The sequence below is a fragment of the Nicotiana tabacum genome, chromosome 17, assembly GCF_000715075.1.
Source record: "Nicotiana tabacum cultivar K326 chromosome 17, ASM71507v2, whole genome shotgun sequence".
Lineage (NCBI taxonomy): Eukaryota > Viridiplantae > Streptophyta > Magnoliopsida > Solanales > Solanaceae > Nicotiana > Nicotiana tabacum.
Genome location: NC_134096.1, coordinates 109,342,827 through 109,363,368, shown reverse-complemented (window position 1 = coordinate 109,363,368; position 20,542 = coordinate 109,342,827). Strand labels below are relative to the sequence as shown.

Sequence of the window (20,542 nt, the reverse complement as noted above, 5' to 3'; positions counted from 1 at the left end):
TATTCACCCATTATGGATGCCATAATATTTCGATATCTCATCAGTTTAGCCTTACGTGAAAGGCTTGAAATACATCTAATGGATGTGGTTACAGCTTATCTGTACGGGTCACTTGATAATGAAATTTACATGAAAATCCCTGAAGGATTTAAAATGCCTGAAGCATATTCAAAATCTCGGGAAATGTACTCAATCAGATTACAAAGATCTTTGTACGGTTTAAAGCAATCTGGGCGCATGTGGTATAATCGCCTCAGTGAATATTTGCTGAAAGAGGGTTACATAAATGATGTTATTTGTCCATGTATTTTTATAAAGAAAATGGCTTCAGAATTTGTTATACTTGCTGTTTATGTTGATGACATAAATCTTGTTGGAACTTCAAAAGAGCTCCAAAAGGCAATTGAATATCTTAAGAAAGAATTTGAGATGAAAGATCTTGGGAAGACAAAACTTTGTCTTGGTCTGCAAATTGAACATTTAGCAGACAGAATCTTTATCCATCAATCTGCCTATACAGAAAGGGTCTTAAAATACTTTTACATGGACAAAGCGCACCAATTAAGTACACCAATGATTGTTCGATCACTTGAAGTGAATAAAGACCCGTTCCGACCTCCAGAAGAGGATGAAGAACTCCTGGGTCCTGAAATACCCTATCTCAGTGCAATTGGTGCACTTATGTATCTTGCTAATGCTACAAGGCCTGACATAGCATTTTCTGTTAATTTACTAGCAAGATATAGCTCTTCTCCTACACGGAGACATTGGAATGAGATTAAGCATATATTGCGACATTTAAAGGGAACTCTTGATATGGGTTTGTTTTATGCTAACAAAGATAGTACAGATCTTGTTGGTTATGCAGATGCAGGTTATTTATCTGATCCCCATAAAGCTAGATCTCAAATCGGGTACGTGTTTACATATGGAGGTACTATCATATCATGGCGCTCCACAAAATAATCTATTGTTGCTACTTCTTCAAATCATGCTGAAATAATAGCTATTCATGAAGCAAGTAGGGAATGTGTATGGTTGAGATCAATAATTCATTTTATTCGAGAAAAATGTGGTTTGGAATGTGAGAAAAGACCCACAATTTTATACGAAGACAATGCTTCATGCATAGCCCAATTGAAGGGAGGATTTATAAAAGGAGATAGAACGAAGCACATTTCACCAAAATTATTCTACACACACGATCTTTAGAAAAATGGTGACATTGATGTGCAGCAAATCCGTTCAAGTGACAATCCGACAAATTTATTCACTAAATCTTTACCAACTTCAACTTTTGAGAAGATGGTATACAAGATTGGAATGCAGAGACTCAAATATATGAAACAAGGTTTTCATCAGGGGGAGTAAAATTCGCGATGTACTCTTTTTTCCTTACTAAGATTTTTTCCCACAGGGTTTTCCTTATAAGGTTTTTAATGAGGCAGCTAGAAATGCGTATTACTAAATATATGTACTCTTTTTCCTTCACTAAGATTTTTCCCACTGGATTTTTTCTAGTAAGGTTTTAACGAGGCACAATACCTTTTAATGAACATCCAAGGGGGAGTGTTATGAAAATAATTATATTGTGGATGTTCATTTATTACTCCGCTATAGATAATCTTCCTGAAGAAGATTATCCATTTAGTACTCTGTTGAAGTTTATCTACAAGCAGCTGATGCAGGCAGGTTGCAAGCAGCTCAATGAAATGATTTGCAGCAGCTTCTTATTAAACAGGCAGGTTGCAAGCAGCTCATGCAGACAGCTTACAAGCAGCTAAAGAAAAGCCTTGCAGCTGCTTCCTAAAAAGCCTCGCAGCTGCTTCCTTTCTTCTATAAATAGAGGAGTTTTCAGTTCATTATGTACATAAGTTTGAAGTCAGAATAATATATCAATTTCTCTCTATACTTGTCTTTACTTTACAGTCTTTATTTTATAACAGAAAACTATTTATAATCTTAATATTTTTATTTTACTCTTAGTGATACGATTTGTCTGACACCTTCACCACTTTATATTTAATGAAAAGATACCCGTGAAACTTTCACCACCACTAATTTAACAGGAAACTATTGGTGCTTCACATTTATTTGACTTATATATCTAAAATTATGTTTAATGTTGTAAGTAGTGGTAGTAAAATGGTTTAAAAAAACAAACCTCTCATATTATTCACTAATTAAAAAATGGGTTGGACAATGAATTTTTTAAAAACGAGTCAAATATAAAAAAGAATCATATTATCCATTTAGAAAATGGATAATCAATTGATAACTAATGAGTTTAACTTTTACATTTGTAAAGCCTCAAATTTGGGGATCCTCAAGTTTGGGAGATTAGGAATTCTCCCAAAAGTAATTATATTCAAGAAGTCATGGATAATATGGCCGCCGACTAACTCATTTTATATCCGTATTAAATATGAATCGAATTAAATAATTTATCCTATTTTTCATTACCCGCTTTTGACCCGTTCCATATCTAACCTGACTTGCAAATATTTTCCCATAGGAACAAATAGAGCATCAAGTAACAGCGAGAAGGTCAGCACTCAGCAGTAGCAGCAGCTTTATAAACCATTGGGCTTTATCAGTGATTAACTGAAGCTTGCAACTTGCAAGGCTCTTTTTATTTTTTATTTTTTTTTGTGTTGCTTTAGTTATATTTGCTTGAGCACTAACAAAAATTGAAAATGCTAAAAATAGTTGATAAGCGTGGCTGCAATTATAAATGCAGATATTGACGTGGGGAAATTTCCGAAATAGGATACTACAAGATGGTGGGATCCTAACCTGTCTGCATTTTCTGAATTCCCAAGTTTATGATTAAATGTTCTGAAGATTGAAGTGAATAGGTTTATTGATTGTACTCACGTGTGTCACACATATTATATAAAAGAAAAAGAAACTATACTCACAAATATTATTTGTTTTGTCATGTTTTATTATGGATTTATGGTGATTCAAAAAGGCATATATGTTCCAAGAAAATGGGACCTGTAGCCCAGGATCGATGACCCACTCCATCCAAGAATCATGTGAATGTCCTTACTCTTTCTTCTGTAAACTAGTATCAGGTAAAACAATTATCCTGTGGCTCCTTGTCGGTCAAAGAATAAAGACAGATTCAAGATTTGAATTTTATGCGTTTGAGTTCAAAAACATTTCTGCAGCTCATTTAATTTACTGGTTTTAAAATCAATTATTATCTGTACTTATTTAATGAATTTTTCAACAGATATGCAGGATTCGATCCAAAGGTATTAGATTCGAATGAACCTATACCTTACTCTCTATATTCAATGGGATTTGTTTAGCTGATTAAGTTGCCCTACTTCTGGTTTTGCTTTTGTTGATGAATTAATTTTCCTTGGCAGGAGTTAGTCTACGAATAGGTGAAAGGTAAAAAAGAAGAAACTCTCCGCCATCTTGCCATTAGAATATTTCTTTTTCCTGAAATATTAAGATTTAAAGCAAAACAATATTACAACTAAGTTTGAGTTCAGTAGGTGGAATTTTAGTGCAAAAACCTCTACAATGCTACTTGACTAGTTCCTTCATATATCCCAAAAGATGCTTAATTACGGTTAATCCGATAGTTGGATCAGCAACTTAAAAGTTTACCTGAAAATAGGCATGTCAAGAAATGTCAGTACTATATTCACTAGTAGAAGTTTTAATTAAATCATTGGTTCTGCTAATAAATAATAATCTTTATTAAATTACCACCTTTACTAATTAAACTTTGCTTATATATTACGACTTACCCAGAGAGAAAAAAAAAATTATATAGCAGAAATGAGGGCACAGCAGAGCAGATAAGCATAGCATGTGAAGCCTCTGCAAGAAGAAAGAAGTTTAGTGCAGAAAGCCACAAGTGACGGAACAAAAGCATTAAATTGATTGAGTCCAAATAAAACCATTAATGTATGATTTAAAGAAAAAGGAAGAAGTCGACGATGTGTCCTTCCACCTTAAAGATCATTAAAAAGAAATATAGTGAGCCAACTGCGACAACTACGTACACTGCAGAGACTGTCTCAATTCCCATTACCACTACTTTCTGTTCAAATCGTTATCACTTGCTAGCTAAATTTTGGCTTCATCTGTATCCAACTCCTCTGCTCCATCGAAGATAAGATCATTCGAAATGTGAGACTCTGCTTATTCTACAGTTTCTGTTCCTAAATCGTTTAGCAAATGGTTCTCGCGTAGGACCCCACACACTCTGAATTCTGCTTCATTTACTTGATTTCCTTATTATGTGGCCGGTGAACACCTTTCCTTCACTGTGTTTAAAGGTGTTTAAGTTTTAATAAGAACGTAATTACCCTAGTTAAAATGTCTAAATGGAAACTTGACCCAAGTTTAAGGGTCAGATATATTACTAGTACATATAATAATCTTATTTTTCATCATATCTCGGTCCTCATAAACTAATTAATAACTAGATTCTAGTATAAGTTTTGTTGGTGTGTGCATAATTCTATTTCATAACCCAAATATAACATTAGTTATTAGAGTTTTATATCGAAAATCAAACCTTTTATCAGTCGTAATGCAAAAAGTCTATTAGTAATACATAATTTTGTATTGCAAATTAAACGTTGTGTTAGTTATGCAAAATTTTATATCCGAATTAATTTTGCTTATGCAGTCAACAAAATGACCCCTCAGTGTATAAAATTAAACTTTACTTGATTCAATCTCCAAAGACTAAATGCAATCCCTTGCATCAACCACAGCGTGGACCTCAAGGCGAAGTTTTCCACCTAATTAAGGAGTAACTATTTTTGTTTGAAAGTGTACTAAGTAATAAATATCCATCTTAACCTCTGAGACTTCATATTCCAAGTTGCTTATTTTATGCATGCACGTGAGGACATTCGTCGCAAATACCATGGCCCATGGGCTATGGAGTAGTTCAATTAGTTAATTTAATAAGAGTGCAACACCTTATTAAATTTAGATATTAAAAGATTTTGCTGAACTAACGGAGATTTAGCTCAACGTCGATAACTGGTAAGCAACTTTTGAATAAGAATTTAGTTTCTACGTAATGACAACACTTTACATTAAAAATTGAGTAACAATTAAACTTATATTGTGGTTTTAAGGATATGTGATTTAAACCAGCACCAATATCTCGACCTCGATTCGAGATAGTCTTGAGGTTAGTTAATAAGAATAATTGAGGATGGAACAAACAACGATGAACAGTAAGCAAAGCAAAGAAAGCAGTGTATATGTATATTCTTCTCAGTAAATCCTGTCTACAAATGATTGGACCTCCTCTTTATATAGTAGAGAGACCTAATTATGGTATGTCTCTCATTACAGAAGAAAACCGTATAAACAACTAGTTATCCGCTTCTGATTTGGTCCGTTCCGAAATTCACTCCATGATCGTCGACCGATCACGGATATCCGTTCCGAGATTCACGCTGTGATCTTCGACCTGTTACTGATATCTCGCCATTCCGTTATTATGCTTCCCTCGAAGTCGGTCATACTTGATCTCGATTGTTGCTGGCCTCGGGCTCAACGTAAACTTCGATCTCTAGGCTTGACGTCTCATCTTCGATCGCTGGTCTAATTTATTACGAGGCTACCCCCCGATGCAACTCCCTTGTCTTGATCAAACAGCAAAATCAGGTAGGCCCGATTTTGACCGTATACAGATAGTCCTCTCGTTTCTTGAAGTGTAACGAGAAAGAACGAATTTGAGACTTCGATTTAATGACGTTAACATCGTGACGTAAGCGATATAAGCGACTGGAGTGTCGCGTCTGCACAGTTCCCAAAGTCATTAATTAACGCCAGTTGATGGTCGGCCACTAGTGCTTTCAGATCGTCAAAGTGGCTATTATAAATAGACCACCTTCATAATCTTCTTAAACTTTAGTTTCAAACTTCTTCTAATCTTCAAAAGCTCTTTTATCTTCTTCAAGTTTATCAATTTTGCCGGTTTCCGTTTACCAATCTCTTATTAAAACACAAATTCCGTCTTTATTCTTCCTTAAACCTCATATAGCAATGGCAAAAATATCAAAGACCGTTCTTCAAGGAGAAAAAGCCTCCTCATCGCGGCCGGCCGGTGACAAAGCACCGGTAGAGCCACGTATCGAAGAGTGCATTCCCGGGCCATGTGACTTACTTCCGACTTTAAAGTCAAAAAACCCTCTTCGGTTCCCGGCCGATGCGAGCCCATGTCTAGATACATTTGTTCGATATCCGAAAGCGATCTCGAGCAGGTAAAAAAGGACGGCCACTGGGAGAATAAAGAGGTGGCGATTCCTACTCCTGAAGAGGACATTACCACTCATGTGAAAAGGTTCTTAACTGTGTATACTTACTCTTTCACACTAGGCTCCGTCGATCCTGTCATAATCGGCTTCTGCCGCCAATATCGGGTAACCCTAGGCCAGATCTACCCCTCTTTTTGGCGCATTATCATTTTGCTCAGATTATTCTTGAGCAAGATCGAGGGGATGTCTTTCAAACTCGATCATCTCATTAGGCTATACATCCTTCGTCTTTATCGGGGTCGACTGATAAGGCTTCAGTGCCGAGCCACAAAGGTTCTATTCTCGAGCATAAACGAGGACAAGGACCGAGGATGGATGTGCCGGTTTGTTCGAGTCAGGACCTCCGATTTAATCCCCACCGAGAAGATGCCATTCCCCAAAAAATGGAACATGAAGCGTAAGTAAAACTTCACCGATAACGTTTGATTACTTGTTATCTTTTCTTTACCTCTTCGTATCTATATTCTTCTTTATGGTGCAGCCTCCCCCTGGTTTCCTGGTGCAGTCCCGAACCTTGCAGGTTGGGTTCGACAACTGGTTTAAACTTCTTCGTATGCTGAGCGCTCGTGGCGTGATTTGGCCGAGGGTCGATGGGAGGCCAAAAATCATGGTAAGTTCCCCCATCCGTGTTTGATGCTTTTCTGTGAAATACTTCCTTCTAACTTGATTTCTTCTCATACAGGTCTTGGAGATAGTGTCGTTATGAGGTCGCCTCTCCTCGGGAAAGAGGAGGTCCCGAAGCCGACCAAAGACATGAAAAGGAAAAGGGCTTCGCCACCAGATACCCCAAGGCCCAAGAAAAGCAGGGCTCGAAAGTCGAAGACTGATCTCCCCATTCTATCTGCCGATGTAGTCCAAATGCTACGAGATGAGGACGAGGAGGAAAAAGATACCGACTGCCTGCCGGTGACTCGGAAGAGGGAAAACATCGAAGCTTCGAAAACTGCTGAGCCGGTGACGGTCGAGGGGGTTCAGTCGGGGAAAGGTCTGAGCAGAATCCCCGAATCATCGGGTGTTGATGATGCCTCTTGTCGTGATGAGCAACCGGCGGGTGTGCCCGAAGGGTCTAGTTCTGAGGCCCTTCAAAAAGAAGAGAATGCCCCAAGTGACTCACTCAGGGCAATTAATATTGATGATTCACCGCCGTCCCCACATTCTCTGAGAGGCAGTTTCGGGATGCCCGGTCCATGGAGACCCCCGATATGGGGACGGCCCCCGAAGGGGATGATATATTTCGTGGTTGCTTCGTGGGGGTCGATGATATTTCCGACCTTAACGTATCACTCATTTTTGATGAGGCTCAGTAGCTTTTGAACCAAGTGAGTTTTAACCCATGCTACCATGCTTGCGTTTGTTCTTATTTCTCTAAGTCTGATTCCCTTTCTTTCTGTACAGGCTACAACGCTCCATCGAGAAGCATCTTCCAAGTACCGAGCTGAGCTGGCCCGATGTGAAGCTGATCTCAAAAAGCTTACGGAGGAGAGAAACGCCCTCAAACTCCTCTATGTGCGAAAAGAAGAAGAGATCATGAGTATTCAAGACGAGCTGACAAGAGCTCATCAAGATCAAACCGAGTTCATTGAGCATGTAATGTCAATTTTTGAGAGCTTGTTATGTATTAACTTGATATTGGCTACTAACACTTTGATTCTGTAGGTTTAGCAGAAGGCCGAATTGGTTGAGCAGCTTCGTGAGGAAGCCAAGATGAAAGAGGCAGAGACTTTGGGGTGGAAGCAGAGCATGGACCGTCTCGCCTCGGAGAAAGATGTGGTTCGGGCCCAACTTTCTTCGGTTGAGCGTCAACTCCAAAGTGTGAAGGTGGAGAACTTGGCCCGAGCCCTGAATGTTAAAGAGCTCGAGACTCGGTTGGTCGCTGAGCTTGCAAGTGCCACATTCGAGGCAAAGGTGCTTGTGGCCTCCTACCGAGCCGACGCTAAAGTTGCTAACACTCGGGCAAAGGAAATTTCTGATGCGGCTGAGGTTAGATTGTCTCGTGTTTCCAATCATGCTAGGCGCCAGTCCCGAAGAGAGACTCTTGAGGAGGTACATGCTTGTGGCTTCGACCTCACGGATGATATCGAGAGTGAAAAAGTTTTGGAGGACGAGGTCGGAGCTTTGCTTTCTGATGATGAAGACTCTGCGAGTGGATCTGAGAGCGGAGGAGATGAAGATAAAGCTCCCGAAGATGCAGCTCCCGAGGCGGACTAGGCACTTAGGATTTTTTTTCTCCTTTTGTTTTTTTGTGTAAGACCCTGTGTGGTCTTTGTAAAAAGTTTGCGTATATGAAAGATTCCTTTTCTTTCCATTTCGTCTCCGGTTTCTTATTTATGATGAATTCTGTTTTGCCTTTATCTTGTGAGAACTTTGTTATAATCGGGTCATTATAGCCTCTATAATCGAGTGAGCAACAGCTCGAACTCAGAGTAGAACAAACCCTTAGGTTTTTAGTTAAGCGAAGGCGAGTCCCTGAGCTCAGCAATATGTTCGGGACTTTGATTTCGGATGGCTTGATCGAAGCCGTAATTGTATTTTTTTTGTAGCCGACTTCGAGTAAGTTTCAAACTCATAGTAACAGACCCCTTAAGGTTTTATATCAAATAATGATGAATCTTTAAGCTATATTCAAGTCAATTTTATTTGAGCTCAGAATAGTGGAACCCTTAGGTCCGAATTGAGTGAAAATAAATTCTCGAACTCTAAGTGTATTGACCTTTAGGCTCTTTAGATCGGGCCGATATGGCTTCTAAAAGATGGCTACTTTTTTCCTTTTTCGGCTTAGAAGATTTAGTAAAAATTTCTTTATTCCTTAACATATATTCTTTACCCATTGGATTTTTTGAGGGTTCGATGTTGATTGAAACCCCTTTGATTTTTGTGCCTTAGCACGTTTGTGTTAAGATAATTTGATACCTCTTAAGGTTTTTCGAAGGCTAATTTCATCGAATCCCTTTTGCCAAGGGTAGCCTTTTTTAACCGATTTTTTAATGAATTCGAAGGCCTATGTTTATTGCGGGATTCGGACATCTCCGAGCCGCCTTAGTTTGGCCGTAGCCTTTGAGTATGCCTCTTGGGCTTATTTCTCAATAACACTTCGAACTTGTTCGAAATGTTAATCCCCGAGAGCGATGCCCTCGGCCTATAGATAGAGGGGTGCCTCTTTGAGGTCCAGTTTAGATTACTCGAATATGTCGATCATCGATGGCAGTCCCCGAGTGTATGAGGTATATTTGTACTTGGCCTTTGAGCCATTTTTCACAAAATCATAAGTATGGAGCTTGTATAGTAGAAAATTTTCTTTGAGACACAAGATGTTTGATATAGAAAGAATGCTTCTTTGTATAATCTACACATACGTACATGTTTTGCCATCGGGGCTCGACTAATCTATACAGACACGGTTTAGTCGACCGTTTGGCCCATTACAAAGTTTCTCTATCGAGACCCTGGTAATGCCCCCCAGTATTCGAGGTTAATTGTAAAGAAGCCTTGGACACTGTTGAATTGTCCCCAGGTAGCACATAATTGTTGCCTCATTAAAAACCTCGACGGAAAAACCCACTTGGGACAAAAACCGATCTAAGGGAAAAAGAGTGCAACGCGTGCTTTAAAACCTGAGGTCTCGATATCTTCGATCGATCATCTGCAATGAGTTAGTGTCGAATATATAAATGAAAAAGGGAATAAATCTATACCTTAGCAATAATACCGTTTGAGAAGCGATATGTTCCAATTATTTGGCAGTTGTTCGCCGTCCATCGTGCCGAGCTTATAAGATCCCTTTCCGACAGTGTTGAGGACTTGGTAGGGTCCTTCCCAATTTGGGCCGAGCTTCCCTTCATTAGGATCTCGAGTGTTGATGGCGACTTTCCTCAGGACTAAGTCTCCGACTCTGAAGTGGCGAAGGTTGGTTCTCCTATTGTAATATCTTTCGATTCATTGCTTTTGTGCAGTCATTCGAACGAGTGCAGCTTCTCATTTTTCATCTAATAATTCGAGTCTAGTATTCATAGCCTCGTGATTTGACTCTTCTGTTGCATGTCGAGACCTAGCACTGGGTTCCCCGACTTTGACTGGAATCAAGGCTTCAGAGCCATATACTAAGGAGAACGGGGTCGCCCACGTATTGGACTTTGACCTTGTTCGATATGCCCAGAGAACTTCGGATATAATTTCTCTCCATTTCCCCTTAGCGTCACTCAACCTTTTTTTAAGGTTTTGAATGATAGTCTTGTTCATTGATTCGGCTTGTCAGTTCCCACTAGGGTGATATGGTGTTGATAACATCCTTTTTATTTTGTGGTCTTCAAGGAATTTTGTCACTTTGCTGCCAATAAATTGTTTTTCATTGTCACACACTATTTCGGCGGGTATCCCAAATCGACATATGATATGATCCCAGATGAAGTCTATGACCTCTTTCTCTCTCACTTTCTCGAATGCATGTGCTTCAACCCATTTAGAGAAATAGTCAGTCATAAATAAAATAAACTTAGCTTTACCCGGGGCCGATGGCAGAGGGCCGACGATATCCATTCCCCATTTCATGAACGGCCATGGGGATGTGACTGAATGAAGTTGTTCTCCGGGCTGATGGATCATCGGTGCAAATCTTTGACATTTATCACATTTTTGAACAAACTCCTTAGTGTCTTTTTCCATGCTATCCCACTAGTATCCCGCTCTTATGATTTTGTGAATCAGTGATTCGGTGCCGGAGTGGTTCCCACAAGTGACTTCATGGACTTCTAGTAGAACATAATCGGTGTTCCCTGGTCCCAAGCACACTGCCAATGGTCCATCGAATGTCCTTCTGTACAATATTCCATCTTCAGCCAATGTGAATCGAGCAACTTTGGTTCGTAGGGCCCTCAACTCTTTAGGGTCCGATGGGAGCTTTTCGTTCTTCAAGGATTCAATATATTTGTTCCTCCAATCCCAGGTTAAGCTTGTAGAGTTTATCTTGGCATGACCTTCCTCGATCACGGATCTCGAGAGTTGAACGACAGTCCCCGAGCTGATCTCATCTTCCTCGACCGATGACCCTAGATTTGCAAGTGCATCGGCCTCACTGTTTTGTTCTTGAGGTACATGCTGTAAAGTCTATTCCTTGAAACGGTGCAAGGTTACCTGCAACTTGTCCAAATACCTTTGCATTCTATCCTCTCGAACTTCGAAGGTTTTGTTTACTTGGTTCACTACCAGTAAAGAGTCACACTTGGCTTCAATGACTTCTGCTCCCAAGCTTTTATCTAGCTCGAGACCTGCAATCATGGCCTCGTACTCGGCCTCATTGCTAGTCAACTTAAAAGTTTTGATAGATTGCCTAATAGTGCTACCCGTGGGTGGCTTTAAAACGATGCCTAACCCGGACCCCTTCACATTTGAAGAACCATCTGTGAAAAGGGTCCATACCCCCGATGATGTACCCGATTTTAACAAGAGTTCCTTTTTGACTTCGGGTATGAGGGTTGGCGTGAAGTTGGACACGAAGTCCGCTAAAATTTGAGACTTGATGGCCGTCCGGGGTTAATATTTGATATCGTACCCACTGAGTTCGATGACCTATTTGGCCAATCGGCTCGGTAGTTCGGGCTTGTGCAAAATATTACGATGTGGGTAAGTGGTTAATACGCATATGGGGTGACATTGAAAGTATGGTCTTAACTTTCTAGAGGCGCTTATCAGTGCAAGTGCCAATTTCTCTAAATGTGGATATCTAGTTTCTGCTTCTCCTAAGGTTCGACTTACATAATAAACGGGAAATTGCGTACCTTCCTCTTCTCGAACTAGGACACCACTTACCGCAATTTTTGATACTGCCAAGTACAAGTAAAGTTTCTCATCTGCTTTTGGAGTGTGAAGTAGTGGTGGGCTCGATAGGTATCACTTCAATTCTTCTAATGCCTGTTGGCATTCCGGGGTCCAGGCAAAATCGTTCTTCTTTTTGAGCAGAGAGAAAAATCTGTGACTTCGATCCGACGACCTCGAAATAAATCGGCCTAAGGCAGCTATCCGTCTAGTTAGCTTATGCACGGCTTTTACACTGTCCCCGACGCTGATGTCTTCGATGGCCTTGATTTTATCGGGGTTGATCTCAATTCCCCGATTTGATATCATGAAGCCAAGGAACTTGCCCGAACCGACCCCGAAAGAACATTTCTCGGGGTTGAGCTTCATGTTGTATTTCCTTAAAATATCGAACGTTTCCTGCAAATGAGTCAAATGGTCCTCTGCGCGCAGGGACTTAACTAGCATGTCATCAATATAAACTTCCATTGATTTACCTATTTATTCTTCAAATATTTTGTTTACTAGGTGTTGGTAAGTAGCTCCTGCATTTTTTAGCCCGAAGGGCATTTTATTTTAACAATATATTCCATACTTGGTGATAAATGAAGTCTTTTCTTGGTCCTCCGGGTTCATTTGGATTTGATTGTACCCGAAATAGGCATCGAGAAAAGTAAGGATCTCGTGGCCGGCCGTGGCATCGATCATTCGATTGATGTTAGGCAGTGGAAAAGAATCTTTGGGGCATGCCTTGTTTAAATCCTTATAATCTACACACATTCTACGTTTGTTTCCTTTTTTTAGAGACTACAACTACATTGGCTAACCATTCAGGATATTTCACCTCCCGAATGGACCCTATTTTGAGAAGTTTAGTTAACTCGTCCTTTATGAATGCGTGTATTACCTCGGATTGGGGTCTTCTTTTTTGCTTCACTGGTTTGAACCTAGGGTCCAGGCTTAGACGATGCGTCGTTATCTCCGGTAGGATCCCTGTCATGTCTAAATGGGACCAAGCGAAACAATCTATGTTATCAATAAGAAATTGAATAAGCTTTTTCCTGAGTTCGGGGGTTAATACCGTTCCCAGGTATACCTTTCGCTCGGGTAGGCACTCGATCAATATAACCTATTCCAGCTCTTCGAACGTTGATTTGGTGGCGTCAGAATCTTCGGGAACAATAAAAGTGTGAGGGATCAGAAAATCCTCTTCTTCTTCTTCTTCTATCTCCTGCTTCCCTGATTCGGTCGAGGCTGGTGGCTGTGATTGCTATTTGACTTCCTGTTTACTTTTGATGCTCGACCTTTCCGAGGTTGATAGTATCTATATCGGCATTACCTCATCGACCGAAAATATTTCCTTTGCAGCATGCTGCTCCCCGTATACTGTTTTTACATCGGCCGTCGTCGGGAATTTCATCATTTGGTGGAGAGTCGAAGGGACTGCCCTCATATTGTGGATCCAAGGCCTTCTGAGTAGGGCATTGTACCTCATGTCGCCCGATTATGTGGAACTTGGTATCTTGAATGGTTCCAGCCACGTTAACCGGTAAAATAACCTCTCATTTAGTTGTTTCACTGGCCATATTTAAGCCGTTTAAGACCCGAGCCGCGGGCACGATTTGATTTTGCAGGCCGAGCTGCTCCACGACCTCGATCAGATGATATTCGCTGAGCTACCTGGATCCATTAAAACACACTTAACTTGAACTTTATTTAATAAGATAGAAATTACCAGAGCGTCGTTGTGGGGCTGAGAGAGGCCTTCTGCTTCTTCGTCATTGAATGATAAAGTGCCTTCGGGCACATAATCTCGGGTTCGTTTTTCCCTAGTGATTGATACCTTAATGCGTTTGAATATGGGTCCATGTGGAATGTCGAGCCCACCGACAATCATATGAATGACATGTTGGGGTTCCTCCTGTTCATTTTTCCTATTGGCGTCCCTTTCTCTGAAATGATTCTTGGCTCGATTGCTGAGGAACTCTCGAAGGTGGCCTTCATTGAATTGACGGGCTACCTCCTCCCTTAATTGTCTGCAATCCTTGGTCTTGTGACCGTGCGTGCCATGATACTTGCACATCAAATTTGGGTTTCTTGGTGAATGATCAGTTTGTATGGGTCCAGGCCACCTAGTATTTTTTATCCTTCCGATTGCCGATGCAATACCCAATGCATCGATGCTAAAGTTATATTCCGACAACCGGGGTGCCTCTGTGAGATCGGCATACTTGTCAAAGCCACTTTTTCTCATAATTCCCCGAGAATTCTGTCCTCGATCACTTCTCCGATCGCTCCGGGCAGAATTGCATCTCGAACCATTATTTCTTCGATCTGCGGTATATGGTTGATATCGGTCTCTGGTCGACCTTGGCTCCCTGTCGTCATCCCTCTAGTTTTTAACTGCCGACCTGTTTGGATGTACTGAACTGGAAGGGGCTCCTAATTGGTCGTCCTCGACCCTGATCTTCGATTGATATCGATTGTGCACATCTTTCCAAGTTACAGCTGGATACTCGATCAGATTTTGTTTCAACTGACGTGATGCTATCAACTCCGCTCGTTTAACCTTTGGGTGAAAGCTTGAACGGCCCAATCATCTGTGACCGGTGGCAACTCCATGCGTTCCATTTGAAATCGGGACACGAACTCCCTCAACATTTCATTATCCCTTTGTCTTACCTTGAAGAGGTCTGATTTCCTTTTTGCGACCTTTATGGCCCCGGCGTGTGCCTTTACGAAAGAATCTGCTAATATGGCAAATGAGTTGATGGAATTTGGTGGCAAGTTGTGATACCAAATCATTGCTCCCTTCGAAAGGGTCTCTCCAAATTTTTTCAATAGCACTGATTCGATTTCATCATCTTCTAAATCGTTACCCTTGATGGCGCATGTATATGAAGTAACATACTAGTTGGGATCAGTGGTCCCATTATATTTTGGGTATTTCTGGCATACGAAACTTCTTTGGAATAGGCTTCGGAGCCGCACTTGGAGGAAACGACTTTTGTACAAACTTCTTCGAATCCATTCCTTTCAAGATTGGCGGTGCCCCCGGTATCTGATCAACTCGAGAGTTGCATGTCTCCACTTTTTTATCGTTGGCTTCGATTCTCTTCTCCCCTGATTCAATTCTTTTGGCAAGCTCCTCGAGCATTTTCATTACCACAGGGTCAGTCCCCCATTCGTTACCATTCAGCCTTTCCGTTACTGGCTCGGTACGACAATTTGTTTGCGGCTCAACCCTATTCGGAGCTCTATGTTGATTTTGTAACTGAGCAATAGCGGCTTGCTTAGCCTCAAGCATCTCAAATATCACTTGGAGATTGACTCCTTCGTCTCCTCTGCCATGTTTTCCTTGGCCACTAGATCGGCCTTCTCTGCGTACACTCCCATCGATATTTGCACCTAGGTCCGCATTTAGAGCAACGTGCGAACTGACATCGACTGGGTTGGCAACCGGTGCTCCCTCGAGATTAGCCTGTGGCACCTCGACTCCTGGAGCAATCACATTTTCGTTATCACCGTGGAATCCGAGGCCATTATCACAGTGAGTGGATGCGTTTTGTGAGTTTGACATGTTTTAACGTGAAAGCAAAGATACTTGACAAGAACAAGCGTAAAATAATATATTTTACCAGAACCCGTACTGAACAATCACTATTATCCTTAGCCCCACGGTGGGCGTCAAACTATTTACCTTAAAAATTGAGTAACAATTAAACTTATATTGTGGTTTTAAGGATCTGTGATTTAAACCAGCACTAATTGATAAACAACAAATTAAATAGATAACTTGGACAATAAAATAAATCAAACCGGTCCGCAAATAATACCTCGACCTCGATTCGAGATAGTCTTGAGGTTAGTTAATAAGAACAATGGAGGATGGAACAAACGGCGATGAACAGTAACCAAAGCAAAGAAAGCAACGTATATGTATATTCTTCTCAGTGAATCCTATTTACAAATTATTGGACCTCCTCTTTATATAGTAGAGGAGACCTAATTATGGTATGCCTCTCATTACAGAAGGAAACCGTATAAACAACTCGTTATCCGCTTCTGATTTGGTCCGTTCCGAAATTTACGCCATGATCCTCGACCGATCACGACTATCAGTTCCGAGATTCACGCCGTGATCTTCGACCTGTTACTGATATCTCGCCATTCCGTTATTATGCTCCCCTCGAAGTCGGTCATACTTGATCTCGATTGTTGCTGGCCTCGGTCTCAACGTAAACTTCGATCTCTAGGCTTGATGTCTCATCTTCGAGCCCTGGTCCGATTTATTACGAGGCTACCCCCGATGCAACTCCCTTGTCTCGATCAAACAGCAAAATCGGGTAGGCCCGATTTTGACAGTATACAACAATGTAAGAAGAAAACATTACCACTATCATGTATCATACCACTTAAAAATAATTAAAGTTAACAAAAAATTATACGCCTTAATTTATAAAATGTTGGAGTATTAATAACTTGCTATAGTTCTTTTGTTTTTCATTTGGACATAAATGTTTATAATACATTTACTGATCCAAATACGCCTGAACACATAAAGTATTATGAACCGATTACATAGTTTATTAGTACTGTAAAGTGAATAAATGGGAAAAACTATTTATCATAAATTGGAAAGAAAAACTTCATTCCTTTCTAAATAGGTGATGAATCCAGAAATATTTAAATATATATTCTATAATTCAAAGAGAAGTACCGATTAACTGATCGAAGGTCTAATGGACTGTCATAATTTTAACGAATTTGAACACGTGGTAATGCATGTATTTCGAATTATGAACTAACTTAAGTAAATATCGTGTTAGATATGCGTAAACTTGGGGAATTACCGACATCTTTAGCAGATGTAAAGTACTCTGGCTCTTAGTCAAAGGAGAACTTCCTCTAACAACCAAGGCACCACTTCATATAAGAAGTTCTAAATCTAGATTTAAACAAAGACTTACTCTACAATCCTGATGCTTCTTTTGTCAGTACGACTAATTATGTATTCGATCATTATTTTCTCCCTCCAAAATTTTTTCACAGAAGACCTTTAATTTGAAAATATAAGTTTATTCCTATCATACATACAACTACGATGTAACATTCTTTATACTAAATTCTTACGATCTTAAGTTCAAATAACCTCATTATCTCAATCTAATTCCTCCCATAAGCGAAACGGACTCCATCAAAAAATTCTGATATATGCAATTAAACTTCGTTAATCTTATTCATTGATTCTTACGCTTGTTAGGAACCAATTTGTGAATTCAAAACTAGTCCATATATTCTAACAGATTACAAAGTGAAAAAAAGCAATGGGATAAGAAGACGTTTAGTTTGTCTTCGGGTAGTATTGACAATGTATTGGACCGAGCGGGCATGGAACTTTTGTTGATGGTGCCATTTCATTCGCCAGAGTAGAATTGATTGAATAGCTACTAAGAACCTTCCTAGTTGCTGTTTGCTACGAAGAAAAGAGGAAAATTAGAGTGTCTTACCACGTTCTCTCTGTTTGTCTTAAGTGTCTTCTTATAATTAGTCTTTCAAAAAGAATATGTACCTTTTAAACTTAAAAAATAATTTAACTTAAATTTTACATTTACTCTTAATAACAACTAACAAGTACTTTTAGACACATAGATATAATATCACGTTTAAGATTACATATTTTAAAAATCTTACAGCCATACTAATATTATAACATAATTGCGATAAATATTTTCAAAAAAATTCTTTGTTTCTTTTGTGTACGGTCAAACTACACAATATATTTATTAAAATGGAGGGAGTAATAAAGTTCAATTGTGACACCTTTCTCTTCTCCAAAGTGAAAATATAAAAAGAAAAGAATTTTGTATCTCAAGCAATTTTTTTTAGTCAAAACAACACTCTTATACTATGTGCAGTAACAGTCGTACCTAACTTTTTGCAGAACGGGACAAACGTGGACCTTACAGCTTCGCGGGAGTCTATATATATGAAGGTTGGGGATGCGCTCTAACTAACAGTTTTTCTTTTCTCTGTTTTCAAGCATTGTGACTGAACAAAATTCAACCAAGTTCAGTCGCTCTCACTTTCACCTTTCACTTTATCGCCGCTTAATTCATGTTACTAAACTTCAACGGATTAACAAAAGGAAAAATGGAATTCGATCTCGAGAATCCATTGACGGGCTTCGAAGAACACCATTTCAACGCCGTTTCAGCTCTCTTCGCTTCCGAATCCGATCACATGCCGTCCTTTCTCGCCTTCAAATCCACTGATGTTCGCTTTTGCCTTCGCCGCCATTCTCTCTCCCTTATTTCTCAAGTAAACACTCTTCATAATTCCAATTTTTTCTGCAAAAATTTGTAATGCTTTCATATTAATCTGTTTTGCACGTGTTAAATCGATATATAAATTCTCTCAAATTAAAATTAAATATTCGAAAATTATACTATCAGAAGTTATAATTTGCAGTACTCGTTGTATGAAATTGTTAATTCTCGTCACTTGGTTTAACTCTTAATAGCGATAATAATCGTGAAAATTATAAAGTAGCTACAATAATAGATTGTTTAAGTAGTTAATTTCACGTGTTTTTGGTTGTGCTTTTTGCAGACACAAAGCGCTTACAAATTTGATCGGTATATGGCATACCTCGCTGTCAATTACATCGACCGTTTTCTTTCCGAACAAGTAGTTACGGTAAATGAAATTCATAAGCTTCATATTCGGAGCTATTTACACATTAAATTGAATGAAATAGTTAAGGATCTGATGAGAATTGTGTGAAACTTACTTCTACAGGAGAATAGGCCATGGATTGTACGGATTCTCGTCATTGCTAGCCTTTCACTTGCAGCGAAAATGACGAACTTCAATTTATCACTCTCCGATATTCAGGTAAACTGCGAGTCAATACTGAACAGCGCAATTTCAACTTTGTTTCTCATCATTGCAAAAAAGTTCAATTCAATACGAGTTAATGAGAAAATTGTATAACAGAGAGATGTCGGGGTAATTTTTGACGCTCAATCAATTCCGCGTATGGAATCGCTGATTCTCACTACTCTAGAATGGCGACTAAGATCCATCACGCCTTTCTCGTTTCTGCATTTCTGCATGTCGCTTTTTCAACTCGGCGACTCGTCTCTGACTCAGCCTCTTAAACGGCGAGCTTCAGATATCATTTTCAGTACTCAATACGGTATTGTTAATTCTCTGGTAATTTCATAATTATGTTATTAGTTAGGTAATAAGCAACTACTATCTTAACCTTTGATTAATGCCGCCATATTTACAAATTTTATTGCAGAAACTAAGCTTTTTGAGTATAAACCATCAATAATAGCAGCATCGGCGCTTCTATGTGCAGCTGATGAGTTGATTCCATTGCGATTTTCCTCTTTCTTAGCTGCAACTTCAGAATGTCAATACTTAACTAAAGTAAGTCCTCTTTAAATAGTAATTAATCTGTTTCCTTGTTCCGATTATTGGATTGCAGAGTCAACTTATTCTTTTTTAAACTGGCCTTTGTTTAATATTCTAAATACTATATAGTTTTTGGTGTAGTTTCTAAATAAATAAATGATATTCCAAATAATTAAAGACTAAAAAGTACAATATGTTTTGAATATGTTGTTTTTCTTGTATAATACTGTATGATGTTTTCTCGATTTTTATTAGTAGTACTCCACTTTTTTCTTTATTTACATGTTTCTAACTGCGGAATCATACTCTTTGTTAGGAGGAACTTATGAATGCTTTGGCTGTAATACGGGAAATGCTGATAGAAGGGCGTGAGTCCACTGTCGATACGTTGACGCCAAAAAGTGTTCTTGAGTGTGAATGTACAACATCTGAATGCGAGAAACCCACGAATCTAGATGGGGACAGCATGAAAAGGCGTAAATTGAATGACTTTAGGGATGAGACGTTCCGGATTTCTCATATTCAGCGCTGCTAAACTTGTTTTTTTATTTTCTTTAATTTTGTTGTGATTGTAAGAAGTTAGGATGGTCTCGCATGTAACAATTTTGTTCGAACGGGAACAGACACGTGAATAGTGAGAAGTGGAAGGACCTTTGAATAAATTGAACTATTAATTGCAGCTGCAGGGGAGAATCGTAACCACACTGCTGTAGACTGCAATATCCCCATAGATTCCTCTTTGTGCTTCGAAATGGCAATTGTATGTTGCTGCAAAAAAGTAAAAAGCAATTTATGTTCTATTCAGTTAAAATGCAATAAAGCTGTTCAGAAAAAAAATTCATACGAGTGCATGTCGAAACAAGCTAGAAAACAAATGCTTCATTTTGTTCTTTAATGGGTTTATCTCCCATCCCCGATTCTTTTCTTCATCGCGATTCACTAACATAAAAGGATAGATTATTTTTATCGTGTTGCTATGAAAATCTTCCCATCATACTTTTATGTTAGAAAATTGCGGA

The 20,542-nt window shown here is 39.4% G+C and overlaps 1 protein-coding gene across 1 annotated transcript; it reads left to right on the top strand.

Annotated features, from left to right (window-relative positions):
• Positions 1-18,101: 18,101 nt before the first annotated feature.
• On the top strand, positions 18,102-20,251 carry LOC107823770 (putative cyclin-D6-1). Its single transcript, XM_016650476.2, has 6 exons — positions 18,102-18,419; positions 18,711-18,797; positions 18,900-18,995; positions 19,098-19,299; positions 19,408-19,538; positions 19,840-20,251. Exons 1-6 carry the CDS (start codon positions 18,216-18,218, stop codon positions 20,056-20,058), a joined length of 939 nt encoding a protein of 312 aa, XP_016505962.1. The 5' UTR covers positions 18,102-18,215; the 3' UTR covers positions 20,059-20,251.
• The last annotated feature ends 291 nt before the right edge of the window (positions 20,252-20,542 follow it).

What these genes read in the sequence shown, in the direction of transcription:
- LOC107823770 (XM_016650476.2), top strand. Translation starts at nt 18,216, where the DNA reads ATGTTACTAAACTTCAACGGATTAACAAAAGGAAAAATGGAATTCGAT. An exon ending in TTTCCGAACAAGTAGTTACG is followed by an intron (nt 18,798 to 18,899) that starts GTAAATGAAATT and finishes TTACTTCTACAG; the next exon opens with GAGAATAGGCCATGGATTGT. An exon ending in CATTTTCAGTACTCAATACG is followed by an intron (nt 19,300 to 19,407) that starts GTATTGTTAATT and finishes ATTTTATTGCAG; the next exon opens with AAACTAAGCTTTTTGAGTAT.